Genomic DNA, 23,509 nt, shown 5'->3' on the forward strand with positions numbered 1-23,509 from the left:
GTCATGTTACTGATGAAGACATGGGGCTCAAAGGAATTGGGAAAGGGATTGTGGGCATGCTCACACAATTAGCCTGCAGGTGAAAGAATGTTAGATAAAACTCCAGCTCCGTTGCTGGCCTCACGTCTCTCCTGTTCACTCAGCTCCTGGTGTCCCTCTTTGGTTGAGTGTGAAATCCTATTATTTACAGTCTCTTTTGTGCATGAGGAACAAAACTCTCACTTCTCGCATCAGAGGAGATGTGCTCCTGGTCAGGTTCATAGCAAGTGGGGTTGGTGGACCATCCAGAAAGCCCTTCTGTTTCTTCAAGCTCATCTTTTCCTGGAGATAGACAGCCATCTCTCTCTATCTGCCCTATATCATGGGATGCCAAAAGACTACCTCTCTCTGAAACATTTCTCTGTCAGTTCCTCCATACCACATCCTCACTGTATTAAATATTCTATGTACAGTACTGGAATTCACATATGTTCATATACTGCTTGGGGATTTCACTTTTTCACTTTGACTTCCAATCACTGTATGCTTTCTGGGGGTAGAAACCATGCCATGGTTTATTTTGAATAATGTACATATTTAGTAAATGATATTGAATGACAAGTGGCAAGAGTTTGGTGATTCTTAGCTGTTGAGTTTTGCTTATCACAATTGAAATTGAATTACTAACAGTTTAGAGTGAAAAGCTCACTATTTAGTTTAAAAGAATTGATGATTGGCATTGCTGCTCTTACACCTTTAAATTGGTTTTCAAAATAATTTGTGATTATTATTATAAATACAAAATAATACAAAAATGTGTGAAACAGAAAAGTAAAGGTCCTCCTCTTCCTCTCTCCATAGGTGATCGTTGTTAACAGGGGACATGTATTCTTTGTACTGTCATTTTCAACCCAAACCCTAGGAGGATCTGATCTTTTGAACACTTGTCGTATTTATAAACCTAGCAAGTAAGGCTCTCCCTGTTTAGTTTGGATTTCTTGGCACGGGGATCCATAAGTGGAAACTTTATTCCAAGAAGGGAAAGGAAAGAAAGTGAGGATTGCAAAGACTCAAAGATACAGATATTCGAAGATGTGACTCCTTCATGCGTACTTTCTGGCTTAGTTTTTAAGCCTCTTGGGTCCCGTCTGTGGTATTTGTGATAGTTGCAAGACAACAACATTTGTGTTGTGATTATCCCCAGAGTCACTTGGCCCTATTTAAGTTCAAGGACGGGAACTGGTTTGCTCAGAGTGAACAAAATTTTATCCTCCACAAATTTCTTCTGCCAAAATGTTGGAAAAATGAAAGTATAGGACCTGAGTAAGTATTTTTAAAATAATGTGATTCAGAAGTGACTTTAGGTGAAGGATGTTATATTCTAAATGATCTTTGCTTATCTCCCAGACTTTGGAGAGGGGATGTTTCAGTTGTCAATATTCATTATCTGGTCCTTATTTCTAAGTTTAAGAAACTGAATCATCTAGGGATGAATCTAGACTTGGCCTTTGTATTTTTTTTTTAACTTTTAATTTTGAAATAATTTTAGACTTCAGAAAACTTGCAAAAATAGTGCAGAATTCTTTACATATGTCTACTACTTATTTTACCCTAGTGTTAGCAACTTACATAACTGCAGTAGAGTATTAAAACCAGGAAATTAACATTGGCACAATATTATTAACTATATAGACTCACTCAAATGTCACCAGTTTTTCCCTAATGTTCTATTTTTTCCCTCCCAGAATCCAGCTCAAAGTCCCACAGTCCATTTAACTGTTGTGTCCTTGTCTCCTCCAGTCTGTGACAGTTCCTCAGTCTTTCCTGGTCTTTCTTGACAACGACACATGGATGAGGACGGTTCTTTGGTTGGTGTTATGTCTCCACATGATAAAAAGTGATATGGTAGGAACAGACACAATAAGAGAATGTCCTGTGTTTTCTCGTTCTGCATTTTTAATAATGCAGAAGTGTAACTTTTGGCAAAGGCTGCTACAGAAGTATTTTTGTGTCCTTTTCAGCACATCACAGCTGGGGTACACGATGTCAACATGTCCCACTACGGGCAATGTTAATCTTGATCACCTGGTTAAAATGATATATTCTGTGTTTCTCCGCTTCAAAGTTACTTCTTTTTTTCTGTTTCAACAGAGCTATATCTTGGGGCAGATACTTTCGGCCCGTGCTAATGTCGTGTCTGTTCTCACATTTTTGTCCACTGATTTTAGCGTCTCACGGTGGATCTTGCCTGCATCGGTTGTCACTGTAAAGTGTGCCTCTTGGTGGTTTTGTATTTCTCTTGTTCCTTGCATATCTAGTAACAGGGCTTCTCTAAGGAAGCTCTGTCCTCATTTCCCATTTACTTAAGCGTTGATTTATGTGTTTATGTATGTTATGCCAGTATGGACTCACAGGTATTTATTTAATTATATAGTTGTTTATTTTGGGCTCAAGTTCTTCCAACTTTAGCCATCGGGAGCTCCTTCACATGGTCTCCTGTGTCCTGTTGACATGCCCCCATCCTTTTTTGAGAAACTCCTAATTTTCTGATGCCACAAAATGCTCCATCGTCAACCTGTATTTCCCTCTCCCTAACCCTGGAATCAACCACTTCTTCAAGGACCCCTGGCTTTCCTTTTATTGGGAAATGGTGTATGGAAACCAAGATCTGGATGCTTGATATTTTCATTGTTACTGGGATGTCATTCCTCCTAGGCCCTCTCAGTGGATGGAGCTAGGAAATATACATATGTATACTAACCCACACATACACACTTATCTATTTTTATTTATCTATGCATTTCTCTATATATTAAAAAATTATATGAATATTTCAGATTCCAAAGCAGTATCACAGGATAATTCTAACCTCCCTCTTGGCTTATTGGTAACTTCTTTCTCTAACAGTGAGAAGCCTGGCTCTCATTATTTGCCATATATGTATGTTTGTTCAATCTCAGTATACACATAACGTATATACAGAATTGCTACTCCACAATCCTGTGGGTAAAACAGATATAATAATTAGGGTATGGTATTTATATACAACAGCTTTTGTTTTCAGCCTTACAATATCCAGTCAAGTTAGTATTTTTTGAATTTACTTAGGCTGGTACTTTTCTTCCCCATCCCCTTCGGTGTGGTTGTGTTACTCATTTATAGTACATTTGGATTCGTTTGTTCCTCTCTGTGTTCCATTTTTTCTCTCCCCTCAGTCCCCACTTCTGCTTCCTGCTGGATGTGTGTATGTAAAACATCACCATGGTTCCGAGTCAAAGCTGTACAAAAACCAGAGAAGTGTGATTGCCTCTTCCCGTTCCCATCCTGCTTACATCCCTCATTTCCACCCCTTTTCCCACAAGCACAGGTCACCAGTCTATGCTTTCTGGTTTCTCCTTCCTATGTTTCTTTTGTACAAATAAGCAGCTGAATATGTATTTTCTTTTTAACTACTTCACTAAGTTACAATTTACATAGCGCAAAATTCACCAGTTCAAGTCATGTACAAATCAGTGATTCTGAGTAAACTAGTTGAGGTGTACAATCACCACGTAATACAGTCTTCAAGCATTCTCCTTGTCTCAGTTTCAGCCCCATTCCAGGCAACCGCTAGCCTATTTTCCTGTTTCCGTAGCTTTGCCTTTATGACCATTTCATCTAAATGGAATTATATAACACATGGTCTTTTGTGTTTGGCCTCTTTCGCTTAGCATAATGTTTTTGAGGTTCATCCATGCTATATCCTGTAATGATATTTCATTCCTTTTTATTGTTAACTAGTATTTCATGGATGTTTGGATTGTTTCAGCTTTTAGACTATTATAAATAAGTATGTTGCTGTGAATATTCACCTGCAAGTCTTTATGTACAGGTGATTTGGCATTTCCCTTGGATATATATCTAGGAGTAGAATCTTTGGATTGTATGGTAAATTTGTGTTTAACCTTTTAAGAAACTGCCAAGGAACTTTCCAAAGTGACTTATTACTACTATTATACCATCTTATTACCACTATTATACCATCTTATTACCATCAGCAGTGTATGAGGATTCCCATTTCTCTGCGACCTTGCCAACATTTGTTATTGTCTTTCTTTTTAAGAATTGATTGATTTCTGGCTGTGCTGGGTCTTCTTTGCTTTGCGTGGGCTTTCTCTAGTTGCGGCGACTGGGGGCTCCTTTCTAGTTTCGGTGCATGGGCTGCTTCTTGTGGCTGACTTCTCTTATGGCTCAGCGTAGGCTGTAGGTGCACAGGATTCAGTAGTTGCAGAACAGGGGCTCAGCAGTTGTAGCACACGCTCCCCTATGGCATGTGGGATCTTCCCAAATCAGGGGTCAAACCCATGTCCCCTGCATCGGCAGGCAGATTCTTATCCATGACACCACCAGAGAAGTCCCTGTCTGTCTTTTTTATTATAACTGTCTAGGGAGTGTGGTGGAGAAGGAAATGGCAGCCCACTCCAGTACTCTTGCCTGGAAAATCCCATGGACGGAGGAGCCTGGGAGGCTGCAGTCCATGGGGTCGCTAAGAGTTGGACACGACTGAAGTGACTTAGCAGCAGCAGCAGGGACTGTGGAATGGTATCTCGTTATTATAATTTGAATTTCTCAAATAACTAACGATGTACTTTTTTTATGTGCTTATTGTGTCGGAATGGAGTGTTAGTCACTTAGTAGTGTCCGGCTCTTTGTGACCCTGTGGATTGTAGTCCACAAGACTCCTCTGTCCATGGAATTCTCTAAGCAAGAATACTGGAGTGGGCTGCCGTTTCTTTCTCTAGTGTATCTTCCCAACCCAGGGATCGAAGCTAGGTCTCCTGCATTGAAGGCAGATTCTTTACCATCTGAGCCAGTGTATCATCTTTGGTAAAATGTCTGTTCAGATCTCTTGCTCATTCTAAAACTGAGTTGTTTGTCTTATTGAATTATAAGATGAGGTATGTGATTTGCAAATATTTTCTATCAATTTGTGCTTCTCGTCACTTTCTTAATGATGTCTTCTGAAATGTAAAAGTTTTAAATTTCCACAAAGTCCAATTTATTAATTTTTAAATGTATGGATTTTGTGTTTTGTGTTATATATGATGTTGTACCTAAAAAAATCTTTACCTAACCAAAGGTCTCAAAGATTTTCTCATAAAACATTTATATTTTTTTCTCTTAAAAGTTTTTTAGTTTTAGCTCTTACATTTAGGTCTCTGATGCATTTTGTGACTTTTGTGTATGATATAAGGGCCTAAATGAATCTTTTTTGCATATGGATATCCAGTTGTCTCAGCACCATTTGTTAAAAACACAATCATTTCTCCCAATAAATTGCCTTAGGATTTTTGTCTAAAATCAAGTGACCATAAATACAGGTTTATTTCTGGACTCTTGATTCTGTTCCAGTGATCTGTTTGCCTGCCTCTATGCCAGTACCACACACTGTCTTAATAGTGAAAATCTTCAAATATGTTTTCCTTTTTCAAAATTGTTTTAACTCTTGAGTCTTTTGCGTTTCTATGTAAATTTTAAAATAAGCTTGTCTAATTCTGAGAAAAAAAAAGCATGTTGGAATTTTATGTGTATTTATATCTCCTTATTTTTTACCTGAAGATAACATATAACAATATTATGCATTTTGATTTTTTTTACTTATTAGTATATTCTAAAAATCACTCCAAATCAGTTTGTAGAGATCTTTCCCATTGTTTCTTTTTAACAGCTGCACAATATTCCACCAAGTAAATGTACCTTAATTCTTTAACTACTTATTATGGACATTTAGGTTTTTTCCAGTATTTTGTAATTACAAATTCTGCAGTGAATAACCTTATGTATATTAATTTTTACTGTTGTTGGAGATTCCTAGAAGTGGGATGGCTGGTTAAAAGGTAAATATATATTTCTCTACATTAAAGAAATAGTGCCTGTGTGGCTTACTTCTGTTTTACTCCTCAGATATTGATGAATGTGAAAATGAACTCAATGGAGGCTGTGTCCATGACTGTTTGAATATTCCTGGCAATTATCGCTGCACTTGTTTCGATGGCTTCATGTTGGCTCATGATGGTCATAATTGTCTCGGTAAGAAAAACAGGTAGAAATGGTAATTATCATTTACCTCCCCTCTAGCACCCCACCCCTTTCTTTTCTTTGACAAAAACATATTCATTAAAAGAAAACTGAGATCATAAACTTGTGTTTTCTGGCTCCCGAGAAATCATACTCCCTAATAGAAAACCAGGGTATGTATTTTAGTTTTTATCTGGTCATTCATAATATAAACCCTCCATTGTCCAAGGAGGTGGGTGGATATTGTCATTAGTACTTATTGACTTTCTGGCATTGACTTGTTACTTTTAAGATCTTTAGTCTTGTGTTAAAAGGGTCTTGACTTAAAGCTATTTCTTTAATCCTATGAATACCTTTATTCCAGAATCGTGTAAAACTATTTGTCATAAATATTCCACATGTGTGCTTGGATCTCCAAAAGGGTCTTGACTTAAAGCTATTTCTTTAATCCTATGAATACCTCTATTCCAGAATCGTGTAAAACTATTTGTCATAAATATTCCACATGTGTGCTTGGATCTCAGCCAGATAGACTCCCTTCTTTTTCCTTAAAAGAGAGAAAAATTAAAACAGAAACCTTCCATTAACATCCTCCTAGTATCCCACAAACCAAAAACATCTGTTAGAGTTTCAGTCTCTGAGTTAGGAACTGCAAAGAGCATTGTTTACATTGGTTCCTTATGCTAGGAATAAAACAGAATTTAAAAATAGCAAGCAGTTGGATAGGGTTGAATGTTGGATGGTCTTAAAAGATGCGGCACACCTGGAAGGCGAGTGTTTATGGTCTATTTGCACTTGAAGGCTGATGTTAGCAGTGGTACAGAAGGACATCATGGGACTCGGAGGACATCAGATTCCTTTGGCATCAATCCTTCATGTGGTTGACCCACTGATGTTCATTTGGCTAACCAAGAGAAGCTTGAGCCAGGCCCCACCTCTGCGGGGACAGCTAATTCAGATGCTCCCTTGCTGTGCAGTGGAAATGGCCACTTGATCAAATGCTTTGAGATAAGCGTGGTGGTGGTGGTGATTTAGTCACTAAGTTAAGTCCAACTCTTACAATCCCATGATCCCGTAGACTGTAGCCCGCCAGGCTCCTCTGTCCATGGGATTTCCCAGGCAAGAATGCTGGAATGGGTTGCCATTTCCTTCTCTAGGGGATCTTTCCAACCCAGGGATCAAACCTGCATCTGTCTCCTGCATTACAGGCAGTCTACTGTATTGCAGGCAGATTCTTTACCGACGGAGCTGCTGGGGAAGCCCTAAAGGTCACTAAGTGAGTATAGGCCGAACTTATATTTTGAGTGTTGGGGAAGGAGAGTATTTGGGACTTAGGCCTGATATGACCTTTGTCATGTCACCTGGAGCCCCATCCTGATGTTGACTCTGTCCCTCCCTGTCTGTGTGTGGTATGAGAGGTCCAGCACTGGTTAGACCACTTGGCCTTCCAAGCCTGCAGCTCTCAGGGAGGAGAGATTGAGGGTTGGGAGTCACTAATCCCTCTGCAACTTTCTAGGTCATCAGCACCACCAAAAGACACATTAGAGACACAGTCCTGAGAGCAGCAATAAATTGAGATTAATTAAAAACTAAAAAAAAAAAAGAAAGAAATTATATTTAGTGTGTAATTTACAGTATGTTTAAAAAAACCCAAACATTTTCTGGGGGATATCACTTATTTCCCTTTGATTAGCCAATGGCATGTTAAGGATCTGTAGTTGATGGAAGACCCATTGATCAGTTGTGCTCAAACTCACAGCCTAGGGTAAGTGTGAACTTCTGAAGAACACCACGCAGAATTGTCCAAGAGTTAAGGACTAAGGACCTTGGGTGGGGTCATTTGGAGTAAAGGTCTGCTCAGAAATCCCGAGGCCCCAAGTTCTTCCTTGCCTGGCTCAGATATTTCAGCAGACTATTTCCATTTCCCCCTCTCTGGGCTCTCTTTCTGGGTTTGGTAGCAAGACTCTGCCTTGCAGAAAGGCTCTGAGTATCCATTGAGTACCTCTGAAGGGGCTCAGGATTCTATGAAAAGGAAGGCGAGAGAAAATACAGTGATACGTGAAGAGCAGGGCCAGCACACAGAGAAACCTCTCTGCCATTTGGACTCAAAAGAGCAGAAAAGCATTTTGTGACAGGGAAGGAGCTCAGTATCAAATTTAGGAGTGGCAGTTTCCTGTGTTCTCTTGGATGGCCCCTGCCTCTCCTTGGCCCCTGACCCTACACCAGCTGCCGATATACGAGCCAGGATAGGCAGGGTACAAACACCACTGAGTTCTGGCTCTCTACTCAGATTGCTCCAGGATCTTGGGTGCCTGTGAGCCTGAAAAACAAAATGTAGCTCTTCCAGACAGCTCACCCCACCTGAATTCCATTTCTGTTTGTTGAATATCTGGGAACATGGAATAGCTACTAGGTCTTGTAGCATCACTTGAGAAGTTTAAAATGACACCAGGTCTCATCCAAGGCTAGTTAGACCAGTGTGGTCCAGATATCAGTGTTCTAACCTGAGGCCAGGTTGTGAAACACTGTTTTATGCTCTGAAGAAACTCACCAGCTTAGTGTGCATGTGAACTTTGGTATTAATTCATTCCCTGATAGCTCAATTGGTAAAGAATCCACCTGCAATGCGGGAGACCTGGGTTCGATTCCTGGGTTAGGAAGATCCCTTGGAGAAGGGAAAGACTACCTACTCCAGTATTCTGGCCTGGAGAATTCCATGAACTGTATAGTCCATGGGATTGCATAGAGTTGGACCCAATTGAGCGACTTTCACTTTAATCCGAGTGCATCACCCAACTTGATACATTTCTGATTGCTTTGGAGAAAAGGAATAGTGGGTGAAGCATGGGGTAGGGTGGGGCAACTCAGAGCCAGGCCAGGTGTTGGTGTCCAGAGAGGCAGATCACTCCTGCTCACCCCAGTCCTCTCTGCAGGAACAGCCGGGCCAGGTGTGTCCCAGCATCTCTAACCCTCCGGAATGTGCTCCCTTCACCCTTTGGCATGGAGAAGGGCGAGTTTGTTAGGCTTCAGGGGATGGCTGGAGTCCCATCAGTTTAGAAAGGCATCTGCTGGGTAGCGTGGGAGGATGGATGACTGTAAGATCTGAAGCTTGAAACCAGATAACAGATATTTAAATGTGAATGTTCTTGTTACAGATGCCCCCAGGAGCTAGTGATAGGCACATGGGAAATCAGGGCTGGAGAAAATAAATTGCTTTTTACATTAGCCTTCTCCTCGAGCCTCTATCAGATCTGAGATTTTTCTGGAAGTTTCCTCTTCTTTAGCTCTGATGATGCTATGCTCTTCTTCTTGTTTGTTCATGCATTGAAGAGCTAATATGTGCCTGCAGGTTACAGGGCTATGCTAAATATATATATATTTTAAAAAATCTGTCTTCAAGGAGTTTGCAATCTAGTGGAGATGGATAAATAAACAATTTTGAGGAGTCAAAAGGTACAAATTAAAAAAAAAAGATTTGAGAATGCACAGTGCTAAGTGTATTGATGGAGCCATGTACAGGAGTGTGTGTGACTCAGTGGAAGAAAGGTCCTCTAACCTTGCTTGCCCTGGGGGCACAACACTAGGTAAAGGGTCCCTCCCTCCCTGCTGATGGCTTCTTTACTGGGGCTCCTACTCTCTCATCCTGCTACCCTCAGAGTTCTCCAGATTCTTCCTCTGGCCATCTCCTCGCTCTCCTCTCCTCTCCCTTCCTACACTCCTGCCTTTGACTTGCTCAGCTGCCTCCAGCATTTTATCAGGACACCACAAGTAAGTGGTTTCCAGAGCTGTCTTCACACCGGGCTCAGATTTCCCACAGCCTACTGGATCTAGCCCTGGATGTCAGCATCTCAAATGTATCACCTCCCTGCCCTGCTGGGCACCAACCAATCTCCACCCCCAGTTCTTCCCCATGTTCTCAGCCACCTCACCCTATGTCCACATGACACCTTGTCCAGAGTTTTCTTTTATTTCTTCCATCCTAGGCATCCCTTTTGTTGTCCCCTTCTCCTCCTGCCCTCAATCTTTCCCAGCATCAGGGTCTTTTCCTGTGAGTTGACTCTTTGCATCAGGCAGCTAAACTATTGGAGCTTCAGCATCAGTCCTTCCAATGAATATTCAGGGTTGATTTTCTTTAGGTCACCAACTCAATGGGCATGAATTTGAGCAAACTCCAGGAGATAGTGAAGGACAGGGAAGTCTGATGTGCTGCGCTTCATGGAGTCGCAGAGTCGGACACGACAGCGACTGAACAGCAGCAGGCATCCTCACGGCCAGGCCCCGGGTCAGGTGCCTACTGGCACCAGCCATGGCAATTTCAGGCACATGCTTGAAGCTGGACTCCCAGGTTTCAATTCTTCCCTTCCCTGTGTCCTCCCCCCAGTGCTGTCTTATCCTTCCCAACAGGAGGGGCTGACCGTGTCATCCCAGCTCCTGTGATTTCCAACTGCCTCTCTGATGAAGTGGGAGCTTCTTCGCCTGGTATTTGGTCCTCTGCAGTGTGACCCCAATTTGTTTTCCCAGCTCTATCTCCTGTAACTTCCCTACCTGTACCATGCTTCAGTCAAGTTGAATGACCCACAGTTATCCAGACATACTCCATGTCCCCCAGCCTTCCTGCTACACTCATGCCCTTTCTTCTGCCTCCAGCCCCTTCTCCTGATTTATCATTGAAGAAAGACTGCAAGGCTCACGCCTTCATCAGCTTTTCCAAAGAACCCATCCTGAAACCCACAGCCAGATGTGACCTCCGTCCTCTGTACCACCATTTACCTTACCTCACCATTACTCCTACAGCATCTCTTTCCCTTCGCTGAAGGGGATGCTCCTAGAGCCAGGGAATTGCATCTTACTCATCTGTGTTTTATTGTCTCCTCTAGCACTGAGCTTTGGAAAGAGAAGGTAAATACTTACTGGACTGATTGCCTTGTGTCCAGGTGGAGGGCCTGTTTAAGGGAGCCACGGACTTGTGAGGGCTGTAGTTAATTACCTGCAGTCCCACTGGCTTCAATTCTGAGAGCTTCTGTGACACAAGGACCTGAAGAGGGACCTCATCTCTGCTTCGCAGGAGCCCCTGAGCTGCTGGGCAGTGGGGTGGGGAGTAAGGTGGGGGATGGGAGTGTGCCGGGGAGGGGGTGTGTGTGAAACAGCCCCGCAAGCAAAGGCTCAGCCTTCTCCCCCTGCAGACGTGGACGAGTGCCTGGAGAACAATGGTGGCTGCCAGCACACCTGTGTCAACGTCATGGGGAGCTACGAGTGCCGCTGCAAGGAGGGCTTTTTCCTGAGCGACAATCAGCACACGTGCATTCACCGCTCAGAAGGTATCTCTGCTCGGCTGGGGGGGAGGCAGGGAGAGGGGCAGGGTCACATCTGAGAGTCCCCCTACCCCCCAGTGACTCTAGAGGGAAAGCGTGCCGTGTATAAAGTCTGAAGGCCTGACGAGTAGGCAGGCTATTTCAGCTTCACTTTCTTCACCTGGCAAAATGAGAGAGTTGGTCTGGGTGAGTTCTGAGGTCTCTTCAGACTCTCACAGTTGCTTCTAATCTCTAAATAGAGCACATTTCAAACATGACGATGTCTCAGAAGAAATGATCTGCCAAGTTTTTGAAAAAGGTGCTGCAAAGCACAGCACCAAGTGCAAGCCTGCTCTTAGTGGGGAGGGCGGGAGGGGCTGGAGCCTTCCTGTGGAGACTCAGTAAATGGCCTTGTTTTCAGCAAGAGCGGGCCTTCCCTATATTTTGTATTTTTGAACTCTGACCTCTGGGATTCCAGGGGGCAGGTGGACCCCTTCCCCAGACTGGGGGTCTCTATTTTAGGGTTTCCTTCACCCATATTGCCATTCACCATTTCTCCATAAATTTGCGGAAAACTCTCCTCTGGTGGCTTTCGTTCTCTCTGCTTTGTGTTTATACCTATTTTCTTTTTCTGTTAGTTCAGTGGATTGTCAGGAGGGAAAGGCATTAAGTTCTTGTGGCCAACCAACCATTTTTAACTCAGTGATGTGGTTTTCATTCTTCCCTGCTCTTTCTTAAGCCACAGAACCACTCTCTGATGGCTGTATGTCTCCCATGGTTGTCCGTGCCTGCTTTTAAGGGAAATGCTCCAAATACTAGACTATTAACTCCTTTGTGCTGCTTGTTCATCCTCATAAGTTAAAATGAGGTGTTTTCAGTTTTTCTACTATTTAATCACAAGACTTATAGATTTATTATTTTAATTGTGGTGGTTTTAGTGATTTTTCAAGGGTTTCTTTGTGGAAGATGATTTTTCCCTCATTTTCCAAGAATGATGGCTCCTTCCTTAGCCCTTACCAGCAGGGCTGTTTGGGTACTAAGAAGAGGAATCAGAGAAATGGGGAGTTGGATGCTCTTATCCCCCAGCCTGCTTACTGTCAGAGTATGAGCTGGTTACTCATAGCCCCTGGCTCTGATCAGGTGATCTCTTATCTCTTTAGGTGTGGCCCTTGACTGAGTAGCAGGTTTGATTTTCATTTCCCCTGCAGGGTTCTCTGGACTCTTCCATGAGCTGTGCCTCTTGTTGGAGGCTGAATTAAGATGCCAGCAGCAGGAGAATGATCCTGATCTCAGGGCCCCTCCCCTTTGGTTGCTCAAAGCTGCTTCCTGGAAAGTCCCTCTGGCTTCCTCTTCAGGTGGTGGGGAGGTAGGGCTAGTGGTCCTGTAGGCAGAGCTGTGCTTGAACACCCCCAGTATGGGTCCCATCTCTCGTGAAGCCACTGGCGGTGATTAAGACCTTCTCTTACCCTTGCTCCTCCAGAGCAGTGATTCAGCCCCTTTCTCCTGTCCCCAAGTCCCCGGACTGATTACAGACACAGGCTCCTCAGACTGCAAGACCATAAGAGCAGTTCCTTTCCACAATCTGTGTTTTCTAAATTTTTTATGATTCAGACATTCTTAGAACCCCTAAAGAGTGTTTAAAATGATCATATTTGTTTGGGGCTAAAACCCAAGTCCAAGTATTGGAGTTGTGGTCTGGAAGCACTCTGTGATTTTCTGTTGTGTTTCAACTTGGCTGCTGGGTGAATTCACAGTGGCGTGAGCCCACAGATTAGAGCAGTTTGCAGCTGCCCAATTCCATTGTAGGGTTTTAACTCTCCAAATTGGAGAAGGCGATGGCACCCCACTCCAGTGCTCTTGCCTGGAAAATCCCATGGACGGAGGAGCCTGGTAGGCTGCAGTCCATGGGGTCTCTCAAAGTCGGGCACAACTGAGCGATTTCACTTTCGCTTTTCACTCTCATGCATTGGAGAAGGAAATGGCAACTCACTCCAGTGTTCTGGAGAATCCCAGGGATGGGGGAGCCTAGTGGGCTGCCGTCTATGGGGTCACACAGAGTTGGACACGACTGAAGCGACTTAGCAGCAGCAGCAACTCTCCAAATAGAGCCTGCTGTAAACAGTATTCCCCTTAGGATGCCCTCCTTGAAGTGCACATTAAACTCCTAAAATCTATATTAAAATAGACTTTAAAATCCATAGCTGATCCTTTAAAAATGGTTGAAAGAAGGTAAACACTGCAAGCTAGTATTTTCTAGAGTCACCAATGTTGTTATTAATAATTATATACTAAATGTTCTTTAATATAAGGGATCACACTAGTTAATTCCGAGAGAAACTCAAGCTATTTGTGTTTTTTTCATCCTTAGAGACCCCAAAGTTCTGATAAAGAGACTGTGTGTTTTCACCCATGTAATGGGGGTAGGCTGGAGACACACGGCCCCAGCCTGCCTTTGTCCCTATTCATGGGTGCTCAGGCTCTCAAAATGAGCATTCCTCTTTTGTTTTGTCCTCTCTGAGAATATTTCTAGATGTTTGCACTGCTGCCTTTTTAGAGTAGTGGGCAAGGTGGCAGGTTAGTGAGTAAGGGGCTGTGCTGTTAGCAGGGGCTGTTTCTTCCTTTTCTTGCCCTATTTGCAAAGCTTATTTTTATTGTTTCCAATAATGTACTTCAGTGAGACCCTGGGCCAGGGGTCCCCCAGAATGGGATATTTCTCTGGTTTCTGAGCTGTTTCCTTCCTGGTGAACTAACAGTCCTAAACATAACTGTCCAGGCAATTTCTGGGATAGCCAGGACCCTAGCTGGGTCCCCCAGTTTGGACCAGTCCATCTGCCTACCCTAGCAGTGGCCTTTTTTTGAGTCAGGGTACTTTGAAAAGCTTCGGGGGCCCCGCTTAAAAAGCCCTTAGCATTCCCAGAGCCATTTAAACCTTTAGTGTCTTCTGGTAAGTCTAGGTCTTGCTTGATATGATGTGACATCAGGGGCAACTTCTTTGTGCATCCCCATGGTATCTGGTGCACAGTCAGTTCTTACAAAATATTGCTTGTGCAAATGAATTGCTCTGAGAAGCAGTAAAGGTCACTTTGCAAACATCTTAACAGACTTGTAAACGGAATGAAAAAGAAAAAGAGGAAGAAGCAGCTGATTTGTATGGGAGTGTACTTTGGGGTGCTTTCCCCGTCCCCTACCCTGGGAACCATCTTGTGCAGCCCAGCATCAGAAACATTGGGAAGCAGCCGGCATGAGATGTGGAGGATAGTCTCCTGTAGGGAAGGGAAATGATGTTCCTACTGCTGCCTTTTCTTGGGCACTGTTACATTTACCCCCAGATGCTCCTGGAGCCTGTTATTGTAAATGCCCTGCTGATCCAAGAACAACTGTAATGCTGGCTGTAATGCTGGCTCCTTCTTAGGAGGACAGGATGCTTCCTGGAGGCAGCTCCCACCTCCTGTGCCATCTTAGACTGGGAGCAAATAATGTCTTCAGAAATCACTGGCCCAAGCCAAGAGAAAGCTCCCCCTCTGACCCAGTGCAAGCTTCTTTCTGTGTTAATTGACAGCAGCCCTTGGCACGGGTGAATGGATCCCAACCACCTCCAGCAGACTGAGTGCTGGAGCTCAAACAGCTCGTAACTGTCAGATAAAAAACAAGGTTTTAAGAGAATGTGGGATGTATTAGCTGTTGCCCTCTCTTTAGGAATAGAAATGACATCTGTTTGTATTAAAACAATCATTCCAGTTAAGCATAGATCCATGGGGCCATGGTGAGATTTGGAGAGAAATGACTTTTGACTTCATTAGAACCAATTGGCTAAGGTTTTAGGGGCACAATACAGAGCAGTATTGGATCCTGGAGAAGTCGAATGAAAGCTTTTTGCACTCATGTTAAAAGAGTGCCACTTCCAGTATTAGAAAATGTCTTGTCAGTGGAAAATCAATGAGAACAAAATCCCTACTCTTAAAAAAGTTTTAGAGTTACATTGCACAAATGCAAAAAAGCATCACATGAATACATACCTTATTCAGTTCAGTTGCTCAGTCGTGTCTGACTCTTTGCAGCCCAATAGACTGCAGCACGCCAGGCTTCCTGGTCCATCACCAACTCCCGGAGCTTGCTCAAACTGATGTCGCCATCCAATCATCTCATCCCCTGTCATCCCCTTCTCCCGCCTTCAATCTTTCCCAGCATCAGGGTCTTTTCTAATGAGTCAGTTCTTCACATCAGGTGACCAAAGTATTGGTGCTTCAGCTTTAGCATCAGTCCTTCCAGTGAATATTCAGGACTGATTTCCTTTAGGATGGACTGGTTGGTCTCCTTGCAGTCCAAGGGACTCTCAAGAGTCTTCTCCAACACCACAGTTCAAAAGCATCAATTCTTCGGTGCTCAGCTTTCTTTATGGTCCAATTCTCACATCCATACATGACTACTGGAAAAACCATAGCTTTGACTATATGGACCTTTGTCGGTAAAGTAATGTCTCTGCTTTTTAATATGCTGTCTAGGTTGGTCGTAGCTTTTCTTCCAAGGAGCAAGCATCTTTTGATTTCATGGCTGCAGTTACCATCTATAGTGATTTTGGAGCCCAAGAAAATAAAGTCTCTTACTGAACCCCATGAACAGTATGAATAAGAAAAAAAGATATGACATACCTATTAATGTTGTGCAAACCAGGGAGAGGTTTTGAGAATACTCTTGGGTATGATAACAGTTCCTGCAGAGTGCTAGGATGTGGCAGAGTCCTAAAGAATTGGTATTGAGAAGAGGCATGAAGCTGGCAAACCACACAGATGTCTGCTTTGCTGCAACCCCGTCAGTTAGATAGATGCATGCTAACCCATCTAGGAAAATAACTCCCTTCCCACCATATTTACCACAAGATCAGGCCTAATGAAAATTACAGTTTACTCGGGAAGGATTTTACAGCAGCTCAAGGAAACCACATGTATGAGGTCTCTCTCTCTGTTCTTTCTGCTGTTGACCTCTGAGCCTGCTGAAGGAGGGCCCAGGAACTAACTGAAGGTGGTCACATAAGAGAGGTCCCTGGGCAGGTGTCCACGGGATGATGCCAAAATACAGAAGTAGTCACAGTGGCCTCCAGAGTGTGGATTTGGTGGGGGTAGAGAGGAGGGTTGAAATTTTCTGAAAATCATCTTCGAGAATATATGAAAAGGAGGACTTCCCTGGTTAAGACTCTGCTCCAAATGCAGGGGCCTTGGTTTCCATCCCTGGTCAGGGACCTAAGATCCCATATGCTGCAGAGCATGGTGCTCCCTTGCCCCCTCTAAAAGAATATGTGAAAAGGTTGGGAATCTTCACCTGTCTGTCTACAAATTTTTGTAGAGAGATTCTCCTTTTCTGTTTGCATTCTTGATCAGCATGGGTAAGAGCATGGAAGAGATAAGAGTCTGAGGACAGGTTCCTGGGGTCCACAGGTTCTGATTCCACATCCAAAAGAGAGCTCCTAGTGGTACTTCTTTTTTTTAAATTTTTTGATCGCACCACGTGAGATCTTAGTTCCCTGCCCAGGGACTGAACCCAGGCCCTCTGCAGTGAAAGCATGGAGTCCTAACCACTGGACTGTGAGGGAATTCCCTTCTTTGGGTACTTTCTTCTTAGTGTATTGAGTGGGCTCCTATCTCTTTTGGAGAATTGAAATGTCCTATCTTTTGGGTGACATAAAATTTTCACATCTCTGTTAACTGGCTTGATATGAATGACATATTCTTGTAAAATGTGGGGCTGATGGGCATCCAGACAGGCAGGTCTGTGGCCTGGCTGCCAGCCCCTCCAGACACTCCAGGGCTCTGGATTCTGGTGCAACCTGGTCATCGGCTGCATGCTGCTGTTTTGCAGAGGGTCTGAGCTGCATGAATAAGAATCACGGCTGTAGTCACATCTGCAAGGAGGCCCCGAAGGGCAGTGTTGCCTGCGAGTGCAGGCCAGGCTTTGAGCTGGCCAAGAACCAGAGAGATTGCATCTGTAAGTACAGACTGGTACCCCACCCCTCCCTGCACCCTGGGAACCATGAGCCATCCTACCCCAGAGGTTGTCTTGTGCAGCCCAGCATCAGAAACATCAGGGAAGGCAGCTGGCATGAGATACAGAGAATAGTCTCCTGTAGGGAAGGAAAATGATGTTTCTAGAGGGACTAGTCAGAAGGAGCTCACACTCAGGAGTGAGGAATGTGAATGCTGGGGGACAGGGCTCCCTCTTGCCATGGAATAAAATAAAATTTCCTCATTTGGCAACTCTTTGATACCCGCTTCCTGCTTCTTGTGCAAGCCTCATCAACCTCCTTTCTCCAAACACCAAACTCCTTGCTTTGGAAGATAGTTCCCGTTCTTTCATGCCTTCAAGGCTTTTTCCAAGCCTTCCTCCCTTCCTGGCTTGGTGAATTCTCACTCAGTATTTATTTACTTATTTGAGTCTGTGCTGGGTCTTTGCTGCTGCATGTGGGCTCTCTCTAGTTGTGACGAGCAGAGGCTAACTCTTCTCTGTGCTGCTCAGGCTTCTCATTGCAGAGGCTTCTCTTGTTACAGAGCACTGGGCTCCAGGGTGCATGGCCTTCAGCTGTTGCAGCACCTTGGGCTTAAGTGCATGTGGGATCTTCCCAGACTTGGAATCGAACTTGTGTCCCCTACACTGCCAGGTGGATTCTTATCCACTGCACCACCAGAAAAGTCCTCACTCAATTTTTAATATCCTGCCTAACTTCTAATGATAAAGATAATAGGTACTTTGGGAGAGCATTTATTATGTGCAAAGGCTTATCTAAAAAGGTACCATATTCCATTTAATTCTTACAGGCATCACCTTATGAGCCAAGTTGAGAAAACTGTGGAGAAGGTAAAGCTGTAAGGTCACAGAGGGAGCAAGTGGCAAATGTAGGATTCACACATAGATCTAGCCTAACTGTAAGGCTTGTGCTCCCAATCACCATGCTACACGACCTCAGAAGCAGTCCCCAGTGGCCTCAGACAAGGCAGCCAGTTTGTATCTTGGCTCCCACAGTGTTGTTTATTCCTCAATCATAGCACGTGGCCCTGTGGGTTGAAACGTATGTTTATGTGTTTGTTTCTCCAGCTATGAACCTCTCCAAGTCAGGGACTTTGTCTTACTTTTGCCTCTTGGTCTTGTCCTGGATGTGTTCAGTACACATTTGTGAAATGGATGAGGCAGTACGTGGTGTACACAGTCCAGATGCAGCTGCCTCGGGATGAAGAAACACAATAATAGCGCCAACGGATACCAGGAAACAACCACCATTAAAGGTGTTTCTAAACCACTATTTATGCCAGAGGAAACACTGAGGGTTTCCTTTTAGGAACTCTTCCCAAAGTCATTGGGCTTCCATGGTGGTTCAGCTGGTGAAGAATCCGCCTGCTAATGCAGGAGACATATGAGATGTGGGTTCCATCCCTGGAGGAGGAAATGGCAACCCACTCGAATATTCTTGCTTGGAAGATTCCATAGAGGAGCCTGGTGGGCTGCAGGCCATAGGGTCTCAAAGAGTCGAACATGGCTGAGTGAACATGCACCTCTGTTACATTTTGGGGTTTCTCAGGTGGCTCCGTGGGTAAAGAATCTGCTTGCAAATGCAGGAGATGCGGGAGTCATGGGTTCGATCCCTGGGCCAGGAAGATCCCCTGGAGGAGGGCATGGCAACCTGCTCCAGTATTCTTGCCTGGAGAAGCCCTTGGACAGAGGAGCCTGGCAGACTGCAGTCCCTAGTGTTGAAGAGAGTTGGACACGACTGAAGTGACTGAGCATGCACGCAAGCATGCCCAAAGTCATGGACCTTCTAGAAGATGCCCGCAGTTTGCTAGGGTTGGTTGTGTACAGTGAGTAGACCCCCGTGGTTAAGAGATGGAGAGACAGGGACTTCCCTGGTGGTCCAGTGACTGAAACTCTGCACTCCCAATGCAGGGGGCCCAGGTTTGATTCCTGGTTGGGGAACTAGTTCCCACATGCCGCTACTAAGACCTGGTGCAGCCAAATAAATAAATATTAAAAAAAAATAGAGATGGAGAGACAGTTTTGCTGGTGAGAGGCTTCTCTCTGGTATCTCCATCACAAAGCAGAGCGCGGCCTCATAGCCTGACAAACTAGGGCTGATGCCACCATCACCATCGGCAGCCTCATAGGGCCCTAAAAGTGGGACTGGCTACAGCTATCTTCAAAAAGAGGACCCAGGTCTCTGCAGGAGACTCACCTGTGGATGAGATCCAGCATTTTACAGCCTTTCAGGAGCCAGTAGACTACCTGAGAGCTTATTGTTAAAGATTTAAAATGTTTTAAAGATATCATTGCTCAAATAATACCATAAGATTATATTCAGATAATATTATAAAACTTGAAATAATTTTAAAAAGCCCCAGAATTTCACCACATAATCCAGCTGTTTTGCTTTTCTCATATTCCTATTTAGTTGTTGACATGCACATGCAATTATTACACAGCTATAATCACAGAACATTTTCTTTCTTACAGCACTAATATAGTTTTAGTTCTTTTAAATTAAAAAATTAAAAATGATTGTATAAGAATTTAAACAGTCCAAAGAAACATATAACCTTCCCCCCTTCCCATTTCCTTTGCCAGAGGTAACCACTGTTCAGTTTGATGAATAGATAGTTTTGTGGTTGGCTTTCTTCTCCTCCTTGGCTTGTTATCAATGTGTTCATACACAGTCTTTGTAATTATTGGTTAATGTTGCATTAACTGTGTGCGAAGAGTCATCATTTCCTCTGATTACCCTCCCTTCTAACTAATCAGATATAATCTGATGAGAGAAATCCTAACATATACATATAAATTAAATACCATCTGTTCCAGACATAAAACATGAAAGCATTTCCAAATGTCCTAGTACTTCTTCTGATAGAGCAGAGCACTAGTTTAGAATCTTTTGTTATCATTTCCTTTAAATGGTGAAAATCTCCCTCCACCTTCACATCTCTGTCTTCCTATATAGTGTTGCTCAGATCTGTCATTCAGCATTTCTACAAATCTTATTGTGATTGCTTGCTTACATAGACAGGGATATGGACTGGGTCAAGGGTCTTTTATCACAGTCCCTAGTACATGCTAGGGGCCTGAAAACTTCCTGAATGAAAATCAGAGCTCTTCCGGAATAAACACAGCCCCAGGTGTGGACATCTCAGTGTTTGATGTGTCGATGCATTTTCTTAGTGACCTGTAACCATGGAAACGGTGGATGCCAGCACTCCTGTGAAGACACTGCTGAAGGCCCAGAGTGTAGCTGCCATCCTCAGTACAAGATGCACTCAGATGGGAGGAGCTGCCTCGGTGAATGGTGACCCCAACACTGGGTTAGGGTCTTCCCCAGCCTGCTTGCCACTAACCCACCCCTAACCCAAACCCTAAGTATTAATAGCGTTTAGAACCAGAGGTAGGGTGTTGCCAGTGCACTTGCCCTCAAGCGGGTTCCATGCTGCTTCACATGGGGCAGGGGGAGTCCTCCAGACCTGGAATGGGGGCCCTTATCTCCCTGTGAGAACTCGGAGAGCCCTTGTTCCTCTCCTGGACTAGGCTGCTCCCAGAGCTGGTATTCTGGAGATGGGAACAACACCTCCCAAGAGACCAGGGCAACCGAAGTTACAGCTAGCTGTTCATTGTGACATAGTGGCCTTTGCCGTCAGCAGAAGCCAGAGTTGCATACTTATGGCTGGATGCCTGCCCTGTCCATCATGATGTGTCCTTTGCTGGCTCCATTTTAGAGGTTCCCCGATCCGAGTCTTTTTGTCCTAAACTAGGGGTTCTGAAGTGAATCTGAAGCTTGTATTCCCCAGGGTCTGTGGTCAGTACAATATAATAAAAAAACTCTTTCCCATATTTAATGTCTATTAAGGCTCTGTGGCCATGTAACACAGAGCCTCATTGCAAAATGTTTTTGTTGAGCAAAGAGTCACATTTCTCACATTGTTCTCATGTCTGGGATTTCCAAGGAAGCGGTTGTGCTGGGGATGAACAATCTGACTCATTCAGTCTGAGAACTGTGCTTTTTGCGTCTTTTGCAGAGCAAGAGGACATTGCCCTGGAGGTGATGGAGAGCAACGCCACATCCGTGGTGGATGGGGATAAACGGGTAAAACGGCGGCTGCTCATGGGTAGGCACCTCATACCCCCCAGCCCAGCCGCTGCATTGTCCCTTTCCCTCCCCAACTTACAGCCTCAGGACTGAACCTGGGGCCATGTGCCCAGACCAGCTGGACCGGAGTCAGCAGCTCCTGTCCAGCTCGGGTATGTCTGTTCTCCATCCAGGACCATCCAGGACCCTTGGTCTGGTGGGAAGAATATCGGTCTAGCCATCAGTGTAGCTGGTTAGCATCTGAAACTTGCCGTGGGACTTGGACAAACTGTGTCCTGGTCTTCCTCTAAAATGGATGTAATACAGTTGATCTCTTTGGGCTATCAGGAAGCTCAGTTAAGACAATAATGTGCCAAAGTGCTCAGAGTCCACTGCCTGGGATTTACTGGGTGGTCAGTACATGTCAGATCCCCTCTACTCTGAGTAACTATGAAGAGAGAGGCATTTTGGGCAGCCCCTGCTTAGCATGGCACTTTGGCTGGGTTTGTGTCCACTGAGTCTAGTTAAGACTCAGCCAGTGTTAATGGCAGGAGAGATGAATGGAGAAGGGTGGCATTTGGCTGAGGGACACAGGGAAGTCTGCCAGCAGGCCCGCTGGAGCTGGAGGCCACAGACAGCAGACGCTCAGCCTTGGCTGTGGGGTGGGAATCAAGCAGCTCCTTTGATGTTATTATTCTGGAGAAAGCTTGGCTTGACCTAAATGAAACTGATCTTTTGATAGCTTCTGGATGTAACAGTCAGGTAAGATATTAAGCAACCGTTGGTTACCAGGCAGGTGACATTTCTGAGCTCTTTTCTGCTCTGCCCTATTAAAATTATTATTTTTAATTGCCTTAGAACTGTATGTATGAATAATATAAAAACCGTAAAAAGTTAATTAGTACTTAATAGTACTTATAATGAAATAGGTCATTTTCCTGTCTCGTAACTTGCCATTTGCCCGTGGCCACAATTTTTAATTCTCCTGGTTGTTTCTTCTTCTGACTTACCCTCCCTCATATGTCTGAAAAGGGAAGTGTATATAGTTACTTCTTGATGTCAGGTGTTTTTTTTTTCCTGTACCACAGGGTTCATGGGATCTTAGATCCCTGACCAGTTATCGAACTTGCATCCTAGGCAACGAGAGTCTTAAGCACTAGACTGCCAGGGAATTCCCCTGATGCATCAGTTTTAAGTGTTAGTTTTTGACTTCCTACCACAGAGGATTAAGTTGTTAAGCTCCCTTTTGACCCCCTCCCCCAATACGAACACAGACTCCCTCATACCCTTAATATGTTGCTATTCAGTCACTAAGTTGTGTCCGACTCTTTGCAACCCAATGGACTATAGCCTGCCAGGTTCCTCTGTCCATGGGATTTTCCAGGCAAGAATGCTGGAGTGGGTTGCCATTTCCTTCTCCAGGGGATCTTCCCAACCCAGGAATTGAACCCAGGTTTCCTGCATTAGGGCAGATTCTTTACCAACTGAGCTGTGAGGGAAGATAGTTTTCTTAGTACCTCTTACCATTTTTTTTTTTTTTTTCCAGATTTCTGGCAGACCTCTAAAACCCTTTACAATGTGTTCAAATACAGCAGATAACTTGCCAATTCCATTTTTTACAAAAAAGTCCCTTCGGGGGACCCTGCTCCAGTGGGGCCTCTCTCCTGGGCCAGTTGCCTGTCTGTCCTCTCGGCCTTTCCTGGGGCACCCACTTGGAAATTCCCTTCCCCATACTCCTGCTTTGCTGGATCCCATGGCTTCTGTTTGGTTAGTTTGCAAGGGCAGATAGAGATTTTTTAAAAACTCTGCACACCTGAAAATGCCTTTATAGTTTACCCTCCCCCTTTCTTAAGAATTTGGCTTAGTTGAGTTCAAAGTTGGGAAGAATATTCCGTCAGAGTTTTGAATAATGCCCTGTTGTTTTGAACATTCAGTGTTCTTTCCAGAAGTCTAATTCTTGATTCTTTGTGTGAAACCTATAAGAGCTTCTCTCTGGGTGTTTTCAGGGTCTTAACATTGTCCCTGGTGATTTGAAATTTCACGACAGTGTCCCCCACTGAAGGATTTGTCTCACCTGTTATACTGAGCACTC

The 23,509-nt window shown here is 44.1% G+C and overlaps 1 protein-coding gene across 5 annotated transcripts in view; it reads left to right on the plus strand.

Annotated features, from left to right (window-relative positions):
* The window catches only part of SCUBE2 (signal peptide, CUB domain and EGF like domain containing 2), a 77,463-nt gene that overhangs the window by 2,209 nt on the left and 51,745 nt on the right, over positions 1-23,509 (plus strand). For 4 of the 5 annotated variants that reach the window (XM_040258416.1, XM_040258411.1, XM_040258412.1 and 1 more), the window contains exons 3-7: positions 5,923-6,048; positions 11,220-11,354; positions 17,181-17,306; positions 20,520-20,636; positions 21,368-21,457. In XM_040258416.1, coding sequence (XP_040114350.1) covers positions 5,923-6,048; positions 11,220-11,354; positions 17,181-17,306; positions 20,520-20,636; positions 21,368-21,457 — 594 coding nt within the window. Of the gene's footprint in view, positions 1-5,922; positions 6,049-10,235; positions 10,936-11,219; positions 11,355-17,180; positions 17,307-20,519; positions 20,637-21,367; positions 21,458-23,509 lie in introns of those variants that run through there. The other variant, XM_040258415.1, reaches the window with a different exon arrangement.

The sequence above is a fragment of the Oryx dammah genome, unplaced genomic scaffold (assembly GCF_014754425.2).
Source record: "Oryx dammah isolate SB20612 unplaced genomic scaffold, SCBI_Odam_1.1 HiC_scaffold_17, whole genome shotgun sequence".
In the NCBI taxonomy this organism is placed as follows: domain Eukaryota; kingdom Metazoa; phylum Chordata; class Mammalia; order Artiodactyla; family Bovidae; genus Oryx; species Oryx dammah.